This window comes from Hemicordylus capensis, chromosome 1, assembly GCF_027244095.1.
Source record: "Hemicordylus capensis ecotype Gifberg chromosome 1, rHemCap1.1.pri, whole genome shotgun sequence".
In the NCBI taxonomy this organism is placed as follows: Eukaryota; Metazoa; Chordata; class Lepidosauria; order Squamata; family Cordylidae; genus Hemicordylus; species Hemicordylus capensis.
This window is the reverse complement of record NC_069657.1, coordinates 163,122,814-163,142,356: the sequence shown is the minus strand read 5'-3', so window position 1 is coordinate 163,142,356 and position 19,543 is coordinate 163,122,814. Positions and strand designations below refer to the sequence as shown.

General features: G+C 41.1%; 1 protein-coding gene across 2 annotated transcripts in view; it reads left to right on the top strand.

Annotated features, from left to right (window-relative positions):
• OSBPL11 (oxysterol binding protein like 11) overlaps nucleotides 1-19,543 on the top strand; it is a 91,972-nt gene that overhangs the window by 22,964 nt on the left and 49,465 nt on the right. For both annotated transcript variants that reach the window (XM_053247192.1, XM_053247182.1), the window contains exon 2: nucleotides 11,328-11,396. In XM_053247192.1, the coding sequence (XP_053103167.1) occupies nucleotides 11,328-11,396 (69 nt within the window). The remainder of the gene's footprint in view (nucleotides 1-11,327; nucleotides 11,397-19,543) is intronic.

Genomic DNA, 19,543 nt, shown 5'->3' with positions numbered 1-19,543 from the left:
ATAGGTTGTCTTAGGCATGTTTAAATGTTTATAGAGTCTTTTGCAATGCCCTAGGTAGGATGGGTGTAGACTAGTGTTTCTTATTTTAATTACATTGCAGGTAAACTATAATTAAAAAAAGTATCAGGAATATGCAAAACACGCACACTAAAGAAATATAAATCCTAACGCAAAGTCTTACTAAAAAAAACCTTTCCCTAGGCTAAACTTCCCCTTTCCCTTGAACTCACCAAGCTCCAGATGAGAATTCAAGCCTCTTGCCCTTCTGTCTTCCCAGGATCTCCAACGTTCTTTGAGAGCCAGCATGGTGTAGTGGTTAGAGTGCTGGACTAGGACCGGGGAGACCCGAGTTCAAATCCCCATTCAGCCATGAGACTTGCTGGGTGACTCTGGGCCAGTCATGTCTCTCTCAGCCTAACCTACTTCACAGGGTTGTTGTGAAAGAGAAACTCAAGTATTTGGTACACCGCTCTGGGCTCCTTGGAGGAAGAGCAGGATATAAATGTAAAATAATAATAATAATAACGTTACTTTCCTGCAGCCAAACTCCATGGCCATATGTCCTCCTCTAACAAAGAACTCCCCTCTTCCTGGCAACAGCTATCTAAGCTGTTGAAAAGGACCCACCTGGTGTGCCTATCACCAGCCTGTCAGTCAAGACAGGGTTCACTTCCAGTTAACTCTTTAGCGGGAGGGGACTCTGATCACTACACCTCTTAAATAACAAATAGATCTGGAAGACCCCAACATTTCAGTGAATACCAAATTCAGTGATGTCTAGCAATCACTGAACTCTTTCCCACAAAATTATCATTAGTCAAATTGTAGCTGAACCTCAGCATCCTAATATGGTATGGAATTAACTGAATGCAATAACAATCCTGCACTTTTTCATTTCTGAAGGAATATATACCCGAGGAAATATTAAGACAAAGCTTATGGATTTTTAGCCTCTGCAATTTTCATGGTCACAGATACTTTAAAAGAACACACTTTATATATGCTGCTTGCATGAATAAGTTTTCAGAGGTAACATGTGAACCCTTCATTCTCATCTTGGATTATTGTGTTGTAAAATCAAAAGAAGAATGGGCCACTTCTGTGCCCTCTTTTTCTTCTTTCTAATTGCTCCACTTCTTTTTCCTGAAACACACAGTTTGGAGCAAGTAAGATTCAGAGACATGGGTTTCCTGGGAAACGTTTGCATGGAAATTTGACCCTCATTTGCATTAAAAAACATTCTCTTAAAAATTACTATGTAAAGTTTCCTGATTAATTGTGTTTGGCACATTGCTTGACCTATTTATACAGTAAAAGTAACCCACCTCCACCATACTGATTTCCCCTTACTGTATCTCATATCTTTAAGTAGCCAAGTAGAAATTGTAGAATTGGAAAAATGTTCTCTGGAAAAATAAAGTATGGGGAAAATTTCTACTCCACATCTCTAAGGTTATAATATCTTGTTACGTGCTTCTGGGTTTGCATCATATCTGTCTGCTGGGCTCAGGTAACCAATTTGATTCACACAACTGTGGTTTTGCCACCTTCCCCAGATGCACTTCAGCCACTACACATGGGCGTAGCACCTATTGGACAAAGAGGGATAAATGTCCCTGGACCCAGTGGGTCAGGGGCCCCCAAGGGCCCCCCAAAGAAACCACTGTGCAGCTGCCCCTGCCTGCTGCTGCTACTTAGCTTGGCCTCCAGGGTGTGTGTGGGGGGGTGAGCCAAGCGGGACAGGCCACCCCCCCCATGGCAGCAGTGGGCCTCTCTTTAGCTGAATTGCACACCTGCATAGTTCGACTAGGGTGGACCTCACACATGCCTGTGACGTCACGGGCTTGTTATATCCACCCTAGTCGAACTGCGCAGGTGTGCAGTTCGGCCAGAGGAGAGGGGCCCACTGCCACTGCCACACACACCGCTGCCATGCGGGGGGGTGGCCTGTCCCGCTTGGCTCACTCCCCCTTCCCCTGGAGCTCAAGGTAAGTAGCAGCGGTGGGGCAGGGGGAGCAGCGGTGGGTGGGCAGGGCAGGAGTGGTGGTGAGATGCTTTTTGCCCCGCCCTTTGTATCTGACATCAGACACAGGGGCATGGCCTGGAGTGCAGAGGCACGTGTGCAAAGCACGTACGATAGGGGGTTCCTCACCAAGGTTTTGTCCCCTGGCCCCCAGGGGTCTTCCTACACCCCTGCTACTACAGTCTATAACTATACTTTTGCTTGGACTGGGGGAATTAGCTCTGAAACCATATTTGCAAGTGTTTCAACAACGGAGGATCATAGTCTGGACACAGAGAAGTATCAGCATTGGAGTTTCCCCAGCAAGAAGCAATGGATTCAGAGGCTAGGCTTTGAAACAACTGAAATTAATTGAAATAACAGAAGCACAATGGAAAATGAGAGTAATTGGCAGCCTAAGTTGCAAAAATACAAGCAATTGTGCAAACAGTAATCTGTAGGCACCAATGCAAACAGTGATGGCTATGTGGGCAACCCAAAGGCTGAACAAAAGCTGGACCCTGCTATGCTTTTGGAAGCTCGGGTAGAGGCGGTGGCCAGGGGTGCCTTTGCACAGCTTCAGCTAGTGCGCCAGTTGCATCACTTTCTCGAGAAGGCAGATCTGGCCACGGTTACCCATGCCTTAGTCACATCACGGCTGGATTACTGTAACATGCTCTACGTGGAGCTGCCCTTGAAGAATATTCGGAAACTGCAGCTAGTGCAAAATACAGCAACTGGATTTTATCTGGAGCTGCCCGCTGGAATCACATCACACCCATTTTGAAAGAGCTACACTGGCTACCAGTTTGTTTTCAGGTCCAATTCAAGGTGCTGGTTTTGACATTTTAAGCCCTTAATGGTTTGGGCCTCGGATACCTGAGGTACTCCCCCTCCCAAGGGTTGCTGCCCTCTTGACGAGGTCATCTGAGGGGGTTCTGCTTCAGGTGCCGACAATGAGGGAGGCTCAGCTGTCATGCATGCGGGACAGGGCCTTCTCTGTTGCTGCCCACAGACTCTGGAATGCTCTCCAGGGGAATATTCGTTCCTCGGTCTCCATCACAGTTTTTAGAAAACATGTTAAATCTTGGCTTTTTACCCAGGCTTTTATGATTGTCTCTACTGCAGCTTCTTTGTATTTTGTACAGTTCTTATGCTTGTATTTTAAATCACGTTAGTCAGATTCGTTTTTATATTTTAGCTTATAATTTAATTGTGTCATTTTTATAGTCTTGTGTTTAATTTTTGCGTCAACTGCCTTGGGATTGTTTTAATGAAAGGTGGTATACAAATTTAACAATAAATAAAGGGAGGGGGAGCAAGGTCATGGTGACTATGAGGGGCATCTGAAAAACCAAAATATGAAAAGATTGCAAGTTGTACATAATTGGTTGAAAAATGAAGGAGATAGGAAAAAGGACTTTAAAACATAAATTATTGTTCTGATAAGACAAATATACTTATATGGCTACACAATTAATATATTGAGTTTATAAATCTGTGCAAAATAGATAGAAATACATTAATTTACTTCATTAGTTTTTATAATTCTCAATTTTTGGCTTTTAAAATAACATTTAATTTGAATCTTACTTCTGATTGTGGTTTTAGCCTGACATTTAACTTATTTACTTAATTTGGTTAATGTTATTACTTTCATTTTACACTATATCTATTTTATTGTTGTGAGCCATCCCGAGCAGTTATGTACTGGAGGGGCAGGGTATAAATATTTTAAATGAATAAATAATATTAAAAGATTATTAGACCAGGGCCCACTGTAGATTAACATCTGCCATTGCAGTTACAGGCAATATTTGCCTCATCAGATGAGCACTGCTGTAACCATGAGCAACACAGCGAGTGGGGGTGAGTGACACACTTGGGCAGGACGTCCACCCATTTTGTAAAGTTATGAGGCCTTCTAAGCTCAACATAGCTTAGGACCTCCATTATGTCATAATCTGCCTTCCTGACAAAAGGCAAGGATAGGTGGTGGGGTGCAGGTGCAACACGCAAGACTGTAGCTCTGTGTAAGCTCACGGCAACCCGGGGAGATCCCTAGTTGTCAGGCCTAAAAACAGGACTCATAACCAGCCCACTTTAGGATAACCTCGCAATTCATGCTTGCCACCACAAGACCATCACTTGTGGCATCATCATTGAAAAGATGCAGGATAGACTGTCTAAAATGTGTATAGGATGCATGGAATGAATCTTATTTTTCAAATTTCACTGAAGGAAAAAAAAAATAGCCCCTACAGTCCTGAGGCTTGGTCTTTCAACTAGGAATGTGCATGGAACTGGTTTGGAGGCCCTTTATGGGCCTCCAAACTGGTTCAAACGACGGGTGGTTCCACCGGTTCAAAGGCAGCAGGTTCACTTATCCTTCCCTCCGCTTTCTCCTCGCTGACGCTCCGTTTTCTTGAAGGTCCATCGGGGCAGCAGCATATCTACCTGCTGCCGCATTGCCCCTTTTACCGGAAGTAACCAGAAGTATCTGCGCCTGTGCGTGCCAGACACGGGGATATGATGGGCATGCACCCATTCCCGGTGTGCGCAGGGACGTCGGATACGTCTGGTTAGTTCTGGTAAAGGGGGCAACGGGGCTGCAGGGAGGTACGCTGCTGTCCTGATGGACTTTAAGAAAATGGAGTGCTGGTTGGGGGGAAAGTGGTGGGAGGGGTAATTGCACCCTCTCCCACCCTTAAAGATGCACCCCCCCACCTTTGAACCACCCCCGCCCAGTTCTGTGCTCATCCCTACTTTCAACTATGTATTACACACCAACATTTCCCCCATTTAGTTTGCCATCAGAAACTGCAAGATCAGACAAAGTGCTATGGTGTTATAATTGTAAGCCCAGACTCGTGCTTCCTTCAGGAGGCAATTTACTCAGTAGTGGAAGAGCCTCCCTTTCTCAGCTGGATTTTCCAGTGGTCAGGCTCCTGCTTCACATGGCCATTTGACCTTATGCAAGGCTAGGTTTGTCAGGCATTTAAAGGCCAACTACTGGCTTTGCTTTTATGGGAAGCCTTTGGTTCTCATAGTGAACAAGAGAAAAGGAAGGATGAGGAAAGCAGGCTGTTGGTTTTCCTCATTGATTCTTTGACCTAAAGTTGGGTTCTTAGGCACCTGCTGTTTATGGAACTATCTGCCAAGTGGTGCATTGCATTTTAGCACATTGAGAATGGCCATGCAATACTTTACTTGATCTTAGAAAAGGTACTGCCCTATTTTGGCCTTTGGGATATTTTTTTTTCCTTTTGCACAAACATGGCTACATACAACTCTTGTGTGTTTGGAGAATATTTGAATTAAGCTGTATAGGAGAGGGATCTTAAAATGGGGAGGTGATCTTCTGCAACTTGGAGGTGGGGCTTAATTTTAGAAGGGTGCATGCCCTCCAACCATTAGTTAATATTTCCTAGTTTGGCTTCTCCTGACTGCCTGGTGCCACCTAAAATTAATCTCTAGCTTGGCTCTCTGCCTTTCACGGCGCAGTGTGTTCAAAGTAGTGTTGGATCCAGAGTAACAGCTGGCTTTTATGCTTTCAGAAAAAACCAACACCGATCATTTTTGTTCCAATACCCTCATTGCAAACTGAAGTCTATCGCTCACCATATAGACACTAATCAAATTGTCTCGAAAAAACCCTCCATTACCAACTGCAGAACTTGGAGCTTTCCCATCATGTTCATCTCTGTCTCCTTTTCCTCCCATTGTTTTGCTTATTATTTCGCTGGTCGAATGACCGTAACAATAAAGATTTTGTTTTGTTTGCTTATTATTATTAGCAGTTTAATAATAAATTGCTGAAGAAGCATTTTGGAGAAAACTGGCTCTCTTCTTTGTGATACTGTTCTTAATAATGGCATTCTGGCTTATGCATGCCCATCTAAGAGCTTGTTATAATGAAAGGGGTGGGGATGGAGGGAGGCTGAAAAATGGGATAGGGGTCTGTACTGTTCAGAAACACCTTTACCAATTTTGACAAGGAAACTTCATGTTGATTCTTAGGTGCCAGGCGTTGAGTTGTATGGCATCCAGCTCTTGGAGAAATGCATCAATATTTCCTACTGTTAGACAACTTGCCCTGTCTCACACTTGGATGTGGTGGCTCTGTTTAAATATTTTTTTCAATTATTCACACGCTCTGTGTATGCAGTTCTAAAAGAAGGCACTTTGATGTAGGCTTCTAAGAGAAAAATAGGTCATTATAACTTTGAATTGAGACAGTGCATCTGGGACATGTTCTGTATTTTGCACATGATAGAGGCAGATCTCTGGCAACACTGAGTAATGCTTGAGACAGGTAGTGCCCTACCAGAGTATCTGGGTGCCCTTAGCTACCTTGAGTATGTTCCCTCTCTAGCTTTTCATAGCTCTTTAAAATTACTTTGAAGTACTTACCTTAGGTGTGTAGGGGTGCTCTTCTCCAAGTGGCTGTGTGGCTTGACGTAGGAAGTTTCCCTTTGTACTTTGGCATCATTGGATGGTAGATCTTCTGGATTGGCCGCTAACAGTGTATTAAGCAGAGCTGGTGATAATATTTCAGATTTATAGGAGATGACTTTATTCGGCCAGTCTCAAGATGTGGCTTGGTTTAGGGGTACAACATTGAGCTGGAACAGCTCTTCCTTGATTTCACAGTCTGAGATGTTGGTGTCTGAGTACTGTGCTTCAGCTCCCTGAGAGTTATTCTGTGGGGCTAGGTCAGGGTTCTATGTGGTCCCCTTACCTAGCTGTTCAGTATCCATGTGAACTGCTGGGGAAAATTGTGCTCTGGAGACAAATGGGTGGTATAGTTCACGCATTAGTGGACCTGATGATGATGATGATGATAATAATAATTATAATAATAAATAAATTAATTTAAAAAATTATTAATTTGATTTCTATACCGCCCTTCCAAAAATGGCTCAGGGTGGTTTACAAAGAGAAATAACAAATAAGATGGCTCCCTGTCCCCAAAGGGCTCACATTCTAAAAAGAAACATAAGACACACACCAGCAACAGTCACTGGAAGTACTGTGCTGGGGGTGGATAGGGCCAGTTACTCTCCCCCTGCTAAATAAAGAGAATCACCACGGTAAAAGGTGCCTCTTTGCCCAGTTAGTAGGGGTGACAGTCCAGTCAATTATTTATCAGGCCTGCTCTTGAGAGCTAGGTATTAGCATTGGCCAAAAAATGTTTTTTGTTTTGTTTGTCCCCTGCTAACTGAGCAAAGAGGCACCTTTTTAAAATGGTGATTCTCTTTATTTAGCAGGGGGAGAGCAACTGGCCCTATCCAACCCCAGCACAACATCCCTCCAATGGCTGTTGCTTCTGTCTGTCTTATGTTTCTTTTTTAGATTGTGAGCCCTTTGGGGTCAGGTAGCCATTTTATTTATTTATTTCAGTATGTAAACTGTTTTGGGAACTTTGGTTGAAAAGTGGGGTATAAATATTCATCATATCCATATTTTCCTTAAGTACTTGGGGCTACTTTCCTTGGAGATGTGGCAACTTAACCTCATGGCTTGACTACTGCTGTGCTTTAGTGGTGTGCATCGGTCCGGATCCATCCGGACCGGCAAGGGGGTGGTGGCTACCTTTAAGGGTGGGGGGGGGGTTAGAACTTACCCCTCCCGCCGCGCTTCCCCCTCCGGCGCTGCTTTTAAAATCCCAGTTTTCGGGGCGGCAGCGTCCTTCCCTGCTGCCCCGGTCCCCGTCGTTGCCCGGAACCAGCTGTAAAGTTAACACTCATGCATGCGTCGCAGCGCCTACATCACACGCACGCTGCGTGTGACGTAGGCGACGCGTGCGCGCGTGGTGTTGACAGGCACGCGCATGCCGCACGCATGCATGTTAACTTTACAGCTGGTTCCGGGCAACGACGGGGACCGGGGCGGCAGGGAAGGACGCTGCTGCCCCGAAAACTGGGATTTTAAAAGCAGCGCCGGAGGGGGAAGCGCGGCGGGAGGGGTAAGTTCTACTCCCCCCCCGCCCTTAAAGGTAGCCACCCCCGCAGTGCCGGACTGCCGGACCGGTCAATTTCCGAACCGGTTCGGAGGCCTCTAACATGGCCTCTGGACCGGTTCGTGCACACCACTACTGTGCTTTAAGTGGAGCTACCTTTGAGAAGTTATTAGATGACGAGATGAAATTTATTTAACAAATTTGTGTACCACCCACTACTGAAGTCCCTAGGTGGTTTATTTCCAATCTTTTGAAATAAAGGGTTCCATGGAGCATATTATACCTAGTGGAAATTCAGTTCCTTCATTACATCTGCCAGTTTCATTCTGTCAATAAGTTGTTCTAATAAGAACTAATCTGCCTACTTTTATTATCCCTACAACTGGACTAATTTTGGTCCAAATTGGCAATTCACAAGTTAGCCCATTTGTGCCTGAAATGTTCATGTGTCCGACATCTTGAATTAGGGTGGATAATGTCACAAACTGCATTTGAGGTGTCCCTATAATGGTACCAAGTTTAGTCTAAATCAGTTCCCACTTGCACCTCAAACGTTCACATGCCTGCCATCCTGCATCAAGGTGGATGACATCATCACAAACTACACCATTGGGGCATCCCTGTGTGTCTCTACAGCTGTAGCAAATTTGGTTCAGATTGGTTAGGCAGTTCACAACTGTGCCTCAAACGTTCACGCGTCTGCCATTTTGAATTGGGCTGGGTGATAAAACCACAAACCACGCAGTTAAGGTGTCCCTATGTGTCCCTACAACTGTACCGAATTTAGTTCATATTGGTCCAGGCATTAAGAAGTTGATGGTGGGTGGGGTGGGGAGGACAGACACTAGGGATGTGCACGGATCCGTTTGGCACTCCATTCTGGGAGCACCAAACTGGTTCATTCGGCGTCCGAGCCACTTCCATGGCAGCGCTGACTAGGCTGCCGTGAGGGATGCTGCAGTCCCCTGTGCCTGCTTTTTACGAGATCGCCGGTGGGCGGGGGCTGGCAGGTAGGCAGGCAGCACCTCCCCTGCCTCCTAAATAAACCCCCTGTCCTCCAGGGAGTGCACAGAACTGGTTCGTGCACATCCCTGATGGACACAAGGACAGAGACATGGACACACACATGGAATGCTGGGTGTGATCTCATAAGCCTTCAGGAAACCAGGCTAAAAATTAAAGTGCTGTGTTTGGCTTTTAAGACCTTTAGTGACTTATCCAACCTATTTGGGAGCATTTCCCTTTGTAGAAACTCCCCTGCCCATTATGGTCATTAGGGGAGGCTCTGCTTGAGGTGACAACCCTCTGAGAATAACGTCATCTGGAGTAAGGACTAGTGGCTTCAGTCCTTTGGAAGCTAGTTGATTCTAATCTTGCATGAACTACAGAAAATAAGCTAAAATGCTCTTAGTCAGATAAGTCTTCGGCCTCCTGTTGAGCTGAGATTTTAAGCTGGTGGTTCTGTGCACTGAATCCATAACACAAATGTTGAAAGCCGCCTCGTCTTCTGAAGGAGGGGGTATGATCTTTTTGACAGAGTAGGCAGGGTTGCTTTGTAGGTATCTTAAGCAATCAATCACCTTTATTTCGGTCTCAGACCAGCATAAGAGCAATAAGAACATAAAACATAGTAAGTAATGTACTAGAAGCCTAGAGGTGACACAATACAAGCATATGGTATGGAATTATAATAACTACAAAAGACTATAAAAATCAGAAGTAAAATTTAGAGTAAAACTGTCTAATACAAAAAGCAAGACTGAAAAATTAAGTGGCCCTTAATTTCCAATATCTAAAAGCTGTGAACAGTAGTTAATAATGCTAAATGGTAGTTAATAATGGTAAAACATGGATACAAATGTATCTTAAGCCCTTTCACTTGTTGCATTTCATCATAGCAGCACTACATCACCTAGCTGAGTCCTAGTGATGCCACTCATTTTATTAATTATGGAGGTGTTGCCAGCATCAATATGATGGCAACATATCTCTGAGTCAAAATATTTTATTTTATTTTATTTTATTTTATTTTATTTTTACATTTATATCCCGCTCTTCCTCTAAGGAGCCCAGAGCGGTGTACTGCATACTTGAGTTTCTCTTTAATAATTAAATAATCAAATTTAAAATAATTTGACTTATGGAAAATATAATGTGGTGTGTGTGTGTGTAGAGAGAGCGCCATGTAGCATAATTACAGGTGGATATAGTAGGTCCTCAGGTATGGCACATTCCCATAAGAGGACACAGATAAAATGGAACTGGCATGCTGCCTAAATATGTAGGAGGAAATGAACATGCTCCGAGCACTGTCTTTTCTGATGTGCAATTCCAGTTTTTACTCCTCCTCCAGTACTTATTTATTTATTTATTTTATTTTATTTTATTTTATTACATTTTATATCCAAGTTGATCTGAACAAACTCAGGTTTTGTCATTTCATGGGTGCTTAATTTTAAAGTCTGCCATGCAGACATGCAAATGACAGATTTGTACATCTCTGTGTGCATTGCACCATCATGGTGAGCTAGGATGAATAATGGGAAGATGTGGCTATGTTTCTTAGGGTCTGTCACCCTGTATTCAAATTATTGGTTATGTAAATTATTAAAGCATCCAAAGGGCTGGGTACACTTCTCAAAATTGGCTGTGCCAAGTAGCAATAACACAGATGGAGATCATATTAAGGTTCTAATTTTTTCCCTTTGATTTTAGGCATTGAGGCAATGTTTGGGCACAGTGATTCTGAACCACCTTCTTGATTTATTGTGGTTTGAGTCAAGTACTGTATTCAGTTTTCCAATGGTGGTCATAATTTATAATGTGTACTTACAGCTTCCAAGGACTCTGAAAATGAAAACAACCTTTTCCTTAATTATTAGTGTCCACTGATTGATTTTCTTGCCTTTGTTCTGTTTAAGCCAGTGCTTTTAGCTTTAGTTAAGAGGCACTTTCATAGTGAAAAGTCATCCAAGAGCCCCAATCCTTAGAGAAAACTGGAGGCCTTGAGCAATTTAATCTTAATATTGAAGCTTTATAAATGAGTCAAGAGGTGTCCAGTAACTTTATTGCAGATTCTGCGTCAGTAATTCTGGAAATGGCTCCACTTAATCTGCCTTCTAGAAGGTGTATTTAAAGCATCTCTGTTCTCTGAATCAACGCTGCAAAGGCGAATGGAGAGAGGGAGAGAGCACTTGTGGCAATCTCTTTTTAAGAGGAGTCATTTAAGATTTGTGTTAAAGTCTGCTTCTAAAATTAAAGTTGAAATAATACAAATATGAAGTTACAGAACATCTATGTGAAATGTTTTACTTGTCATTATTTTTCTTTAGCTGATGGGCTTTGTTCTTATCTCTCTCACAGTGATCATATGGAAAATATTTCTGGCTATTTAATGAAATACACAAATCTTGTTACTGGCTGGCAGTACCGGTAAGTCTGATATTTTTGATTTCCCTGTATTTGTGAACTAATTTGATGAAATGAATTAATTAGCAAGTGGAGAACTGTTTTAAAATTCTGGAAATAAAAAACCAAATTGATCAGTTTTTAAAAGGGATAAACAGATTACAGATAAGAACAGAAATGTCACAACAATAACACTTCAGTACAAGACCTCTTCTTAACCAGCAGATTGTGTGTTATGTTTCAAGGAGCAATGAAAAGCAAAGCTATGAAACATTTTGATCAGATCAACAATTAATATTGAGCCAAAGTGTGCACATGAGGCATAATTTCAATTTTATTATTGTACATATATAAATCATAGTGCTTACAGGATATAATACTATACTACCCTGTCAAATATTACAGTTTGGGTTCTGAGGCACATCGCAGTGTATCAGTAGCTCCAAGGCAAGATCTGTTGCTTGCTTACTGTGTAATCTCTGCATTAAAAAAAAAAATACATTTGCTGGTAGGTAATAGCTCCCTGGTCCTTGGGTTCTCTGCAAGTTCTCTGCAAATTTTCCTGCAGTTTTTTGCTAGGAAAAACATTTAAAGGAAATGGCTAACTTCACATTTTGTATTTGGTTGGTGTTTATATTCAGAGCTGTATCTTGCCCATTGAACCCTCAGAGGGTTTTGAACCCAGAGGGGTACAAAATAACTGGAAGGGATCACAATAGTTTGAAATAATTTGTGAGATCATCATGGAAAAGTTGCAGGATAACTATATCTAAAATGTCTATAGCATGCATGGAATAAATCTTTTTCGAATTTCACTGAAGGAAAAAATAGCCCCTACAGTCTTGAGGCTTTGTCTTTCAACTACATACTACACGCTAAAAATTTTCCTCATTTTAGTTTGCTCTCAGAAACCTTGCAGAAAATCAGATAAAGCTGTTTTAAGAGGGCAAAGCATTCCTCTCTCCCTGCTTTTCTGTCAGCAGCAACTTTGCTGCTATGTGCATGCCTTTTTAAAAACTCCTTTTAATGTAGTTGGGGAGTTATTGTACGGATATTTTAGAATAATTTTTTTATTATTATTTTAAGAATACTAACAATTATTTCAGTCACTGAATTATTTTAAGAATACTAACAAATGCACACTTTTCCTGAGAAAAATTATTCTATTCTTTATTTGGTTATAGTAAAGAAAATCAGCACACACAAAGCAAGCAATAACAAAAGTAACTATTGAATTGTCTAATGCTGTAGTTTTCAGTGCTTTCATATACAGAAAGTCCTCATAGATAAAAACGTGGAAAGAAAGGTGGTTGTTTATATACGATGAGGCTAAATAACACTAAATAGTTTTAGGAAACCTATCATTAATATTATCAAGGATATAAAATTACAAATACTTGCTCTTCTTATTAGTGGATTACATTTTGATTATTTTTGATAAAGTTTGTTCCTATATTTAATATTTTTGGTTATTGACACTTATTTTGATGAAGTAAATACTGGCTGGAAGGAGGATCACCTGTCATACAAATGGAATAATGCTGTAAAGTTGTGTCACCGAATAAGTTCCAAGTAGGAATCCAACCCCTTTCCAAAAAGAAATCATTCTTTGCAAGTATTTCCTTTTTGGGTTTAGACTTTAGAGAGAAATACTAGCAGCACGAACCAAGGTCATCAAAGCCTGAGTCACATTGCTGAGTTGGACACTGAAGTGTACAGTGAAGTTCAGCCTGAGGACTGAACTGGCATAGATTTTTATGAAAGCTATTGATGAGGAATTGCCTGCTCTTTACTCGATGGACAGTTTTTCATACTCCTCTTCAAATAAACTGCACTCTTGCAAAGCCAGTTGTTTGGTACCTTTCAGTTACTGAATTATCACCAACAAAAATATGCACTGTCCATACTATTCTACAATTAAATATTGACATAGATTAGTTGTATTCAGGCATGTGGTCTTCGTCTTTGACTAAGCAATATATGCTAAAGCACAACAGATCTGATGGAAAGATGACTGTGTTACAGGATGTTTGGTGGTGTGTCCTGGTGTGTCATGTGTGTGTGTCATTTTTTGGTGTCTTTGGTAAAATATTTGGAGATGCTGATATCAAGGAAGATCTTGATAAGAGTCAGAAATTGTTGCCAAAAGATAAATCAATAGTGTGTGTGACTATTATAACTGCACACAAACTTTTATATGAGAGAGTATGCAGCACCTTGGATTAGAGTTCGCAAAAGTCTTTACTGTTAGCCAGAGTAGATTAATATATTTAGGTCACAACAAAAATCACACCAGGTTACCCTTGTGATTCCTTTGCACTGTAATTCAGATTAATTCTCTAGTTTGGTCATGAAATATTAACAAAGGGAAAAGAGAACCAAACTTCTTGTTTTCTGGAGCTTTTTCATTGACATGGTTCAAAATTTCCTTTTTATTCAAGCTTTGTGTGAATCTAATTGGGATTTGCATATTTCTGTAACCTGTTTCATGATGCTTATATCAATCAATCTTGTCATAACTTGAGTGCTGCAATAACAAGACAGTGTGAAGAGATTGTAGGTAGGACTCGAGAACTACACACATTTAAAGAACTGGACAGCACAAGAATGCAAAAGAGATGAGACAGCCGTAAAGCACATTGTGTCCTTGACTGAGTCCATGATCAACCCCTCTCATCCACCCGACAGTCTACTACTACTACTACTACTATGCCTACTACGTTCTGGTGCTGTTTGCAGAGGTGAAATCAAAATGATTTGTTACCAACTCAAGAGTAAGATTGCACTGATAAACTTCATTTGCACATGTTTTTTGATACATTAAAGTGCAACATCTGAAAACATAAGATATCGGTAAGTGAAGACAGTTTTAAGAAAAAGTAAAATTTACTAACAAAGACTTAATTCTTGAGAGAGTCTAATTCTTAAGACTTGAGAGGGACATGAAAGTATTTGAAAGACTCTTAGTAATAGGCCAAAGTAGGAAAACTGATCTGAGAGAACTTGCTATACTTTTGGAACAGTTTTATACCCTCTTGCTACTATCAATGATACTCTGATAAAAACCAACAAATCGGCTGCTCTTGATCTTCTTTAAAAAGAAATGAAAAAAAGACTGCGTTATTGACCAAGTATTGACGAGAAAATGGTGCAATAATCTTTGATGGAATGGCTGTCATCCAAGAATTAAATACAGTTTCTTCAACATCTGGTGAGCTTGCAAATACCATTTTATTGCACATGGGTAAAGTTGTCCACTGCTAACTTAGCAAAGAGACACCTTTTTAAAGTGGCAGTTCTCTGTATTTAACAGGGGGAGAGCAACTGGCCCTGTCGATCCCCAGCACAGCATCCCTCCAGTGGCAGATGCTAGAGTATATCTTATGTTTCTTTTTTAGATTGTGAGCCCTCTGGGGACAGGGATTCATCTGTATTTATTTAAACCGCTTTGGGAACTTTTGTTGAAAAGCAGTATATAAATATTAGTCAAGAGGCATCCTCTGGGCAAAATTACTCCAAACATCAATTGATAGGAGGCTATTGTTATTAATCCACAGACTTCACGAAAATTCAACTCTCTGTGTATGCCTTGACAATATGGGTCATCTCTCAAAGGAAATATCCACCAAAAAGCGAGTTAGACAGGGCTGCATATTAGCTCCTTTTTAATTTAATTTCTATGTGAATGACTTAATCCAGCGACTACGTTACGGATATACATGCTCCCAAATTGGCTGATAAATATCTATAGATTCTTATGTACGCCGATGATGCGGTGATTCTGTCCCAAACCAGAATAGGTTTAAAGAAAGCTTTGGGAGTGTTGGCCGATTACTGTAAAGAAGTACAGATAGCAATAAATTACACCAAAACAAAGATTCTTCGTTTCAGCACAAGAAATCGTAGCTTCAACTGGTCAATTGATGGCCATAGGATAGACCAGGTAAAGCAATTCAAATATCTAGGGGTTGTTTTCCAGTTTAATGGCCATAAAACTGCCCATATGAGATCTGCTGTAGATAAGGCCAAACGAAGTATCACAGCTATACTAAGATTTTATCGGTCTCAAGGGGGTCATTACATTCCAGCTGCTATCAAACTTTACATGGCTAAAGTAGTCCCCCAACTTCTTTGTGGGACACAATTGGGGTCATATTCCAGTTTTGACGAACTTGAGAAAATCCAAACAGGATTTCTGAGAACGCTATTTGGCGTACCAAATTGTGTGCCCAACGTGGCAGTTCGCCGGGAGGCGGGTCTACTCAAATTGGAATCCAGGGCATGGCTAGTAAGAATATTTTATTGGATTAAACTCCAACTTTATCCAATGGGACTAATCCCTCAATTCTTATCGGCTGAGGCACAATCATCCTGGAGTAGGGACATAACAGATAAACTTAGTCAAAGCGGACTATCTCCCGTCCTATTGCTGGAGGCCGGTGAAAATACAGCCCGTAGACTGGTGAGACAGAGACTGATAGATATAGATATACAAACTGAGAAGGCCAATTTACCGTTTTTCTATAAATCAATTTATGCTAAGGCGGACCTTACTCCTGCAATATATTTATTCACAATTACCTTAAGAAAATTTAGATGGGCCTTCTCTAGGGCCAGGTTTAATGTTTTCCCATCGGCTTTACTCTATGGGAAATATGCAAAACTACCTTATGAAGAAAGGAAATGTCCTTGTGATCAAGCGGTTGAAACATTGGCCCATATTTTACTGAAATGCCCTATATATCAGGACATAAGGCACCAACTAATTGGCCCATTACTAAAAGACCTGAATGGAAAAGATGATGACCAGATGGTAACGTTTCTATTAAATGACAAGGATACAGCAACCTCGGCCGCAGTAGCTAAGTTTTGTTATGTGGCCTTAAGATTACGGCCCTTAAAGAAACAGAGTTTTTGAGGCTTTGGAGAAGCTATTTTATATATATATATATATATATATATATATATATATATATATATATATACACATACACACACACACACATATACACACACACATACACACACACACACTCCATTATAAATGATTAATTGGTTTTATATTTTAATGTTTTATATTTGCTGAAAGTGTGTTTTAGTTTTTCATGTAAATGTATTGTACTATTTGGTCAAAGACCGTAAATAAATTCAGTCTTCACAATCAATCAATCAATTAGTCGTATTTGTTGCGGCAAAATGCAAATGCACTCATTTAGATTTTGTCACAGATCAGTATCCTGATGTAAATTTAAAAATGCTTTTATTTATTTATCATACTTTATACCATCTGAGATGTACATCTCTAGGCAATGTACAAAGTTATATATATATATATATATATATATATATATATATATATATATATATATATAAAATAGTTTACTGATTAAAATCCACAAAGCATAATGCAATCACATAAAACAGTTATTAAAACAAATTATTAAAATTCTAATTAAAAGCCTGTGAAAACAGGTGAGCTTTGAGGGTCTTCCTGAAAAGAAACAGAAAAGGAGATGTTCTTATTTCAGCAGAGAGCATATTCCAAAGCCCTGGGGGCAGCCACTTTGCATCATTCCACTAAGCAGCACGTGGTTTTCAAGTTTAAAAAAACTTGAGAAAGGAACAAAGCGCCTTTTTAGTGGGGAGGGGGGATACTTGTTACAAGTATAAGACTGCCCTCAGAAGTTATATGGAGAGAGTAAATTTTGCAAGCTTTAAGTGAAATCCTTGTGCTTTACATTCGCACATGGAAAGGATTGCCAGAACCTGAGTGTTCAGGATAGTTCAGTTACAGAATTAATGATTACTTAAATTGTGACCATGAAGAATGTGGCACAAGAGTACTTCTTCATGTGCAACATGCTACCAAGAACAATTGGAATGTAATAATCAGGAGTCCAGCCACATGTTGAGCCTTAATTGCAAGTCATAATTGCCAATCATTTGAGGGCAGTTGGGCTGGCCCCAGTCTTGAATATCCTTCCTCCTAGAGGACAGCAAATGTGATCAAGTTCCAGGGTCTCTAACCTTGCATGGTCCAGGTATGTTCACCTTTCCCACATTCTGGTGAGGAAAGGTGGTTAGGCAGCACCAGAGTTGACAACGGCCCAACTGCTTTGGCTGGGTTTTCTTCTGGGAGCCAGGGTGTCAGCCATCCCACAAGAACATAGGAAGCTACCTTCTATTTTCATCTTGCCTCATTGACCTCTTCCCCAATCCGGCCATACTGTATATAGTGTAGCATTCTGTGAAGGTGCAGGAGGGCCCTCTGCCCTTCTCCAAAGCATCCAGATCCTTATCATAACAAGACAGCATCCAGGACAAGGGTGCTCCTTATCTCAACGTGAACCTGGGGCAGAGGTTGCTGATGTGCCTTACCTGCAGTATATCTTTTATGTCCCTTTTTTGTTTGCTTCACTGTCAGTGCTATGCAGCCAAGTATTGCATAAATTGTGCAGTGTGTTTATTATTATTTTTGATTTGATTTATATACCATGCTTCCAAAGGTAGCTCAGGGTGGTTTATATTAAGATAAAAACAATTAAAATAAATTAACAATTAAAATTTAAAAACCAATTAAAAGCAGATTAAAAATACAACTAAAACTAAATATTATTAAAGGGCAGGCTAAAAAAGATGGACCTTTACGGCTCTCCTGAAAGCCTCCAATGAAGGAGGTTTGGGTTTGGATAACTTCATGGAGGAGAGGTCTATCAACGGCTAATAGTCGGGGGGCTGTGGGCCACCTCCAGCCTCAGAGGCAGGATGCCTCTGAGTACCAGTTGCAGGGGAGTAACAGCAGGAGAGAGGGCACGCCCTCAACTCCCGCCTGTAGGCTTTCAGTGGCATCTGATGGGCAACTTTGTGAAACAGGATGCTGGACTAGATGGGCCTCAGGCTTGATCTAGCAGGGCTGTTCTTATGAAGACAATTCATTTCTAAGGCAATCCTGGATATCAACTTCTTTTTTTACTGTGGCTGGTCAATGTGATCATGTTGATTTGCAATATGTCACTGCAGTTGTAGATCACAAGAATTCACCTCTTTCATTGGATTGCATTTACAAGGTGTGATTCAACAATTGCCTTTTATAGTAAAATTTTTAAAAAGACTTTTGCTGTGGCACGTGAATATTAAGAGTTTCTTTATCTTGGGAAAGCCTGCACACTACAAGAATATATTGTTTTGTGTGTCATCTATATGACCAAGCTTCATCATCTCATGTTAATGATGCTTGATATGGGATGTTCTGCAAAGCATTTGTACTAATTTCTTGAGCAGGATATGCCACCAACATGTGCAGCTCTACACCAGCACAGCAAATGGGCAAACTATCAAGTTGCTATAATGAAGCATTCTCTGTTTCACGTGATGAACATTTATTGGCCATGATTGGCATTTAGGACAACCTGCTTGCCATTATCTGGATGAAGGAAGGCCTGCACTAGAGAATATACTGAAGCGAGGAACTATAGTTGCAAGCCTGTGACCTGTCAAAGAGGAAGGTTAGGGATGTGCATGAAATGGATTTTGCGTTTTTCGTTTTGAAATGCAAAATGTTTGAAACAGCAGCCAAACCAGCTGTTTCAATGAAACAAACTCAAAATGTTACCAGTTTTGGCCATAGGGAACAATGAGCAAACACAAAAGAAACGGGCAAGTGGGCAGTTGGGGGAAAAAAAAGTTAACCTCTTTCCCAAACTCTCATAGGAGCCTATGGTGGTTTTGGAGAAAGCTCAGAGTACCAGAAGATCATAAGTCTGATATGCTTCTCCGTAAAAACCATGCTGCCACTGCCACGGTAATCAAGGCTGCCACCACCAATTCCATCTTCGCCAGGGCATCTATGCTCTGGGTGAAAGAGCTTGCTGCCATGCTTCCCCTTGAGCTGACCAAAGTCCGTCAAACAAATTAGCCAAGGCCACAGCCCTTATGGCTGACTCTAGTCTGGACTATATCCAACATGCAGCCTGGGCTATGATCTCTGGGTGACAGTCTACCGTTCCTTATGTGGATTCCAAATCTAGACAACTTCTCGGCTACACCTTTTAAAGTACTCTTGGGTGAGGCTTTGGAACCAATCCTTGTCAAGAACAAGGATAAAAAGAAGGTTCTCCCTTCTGTCCGCAGGGATTTTCATAGACCTTTCCAATCCACTAACCAGCCTTTTC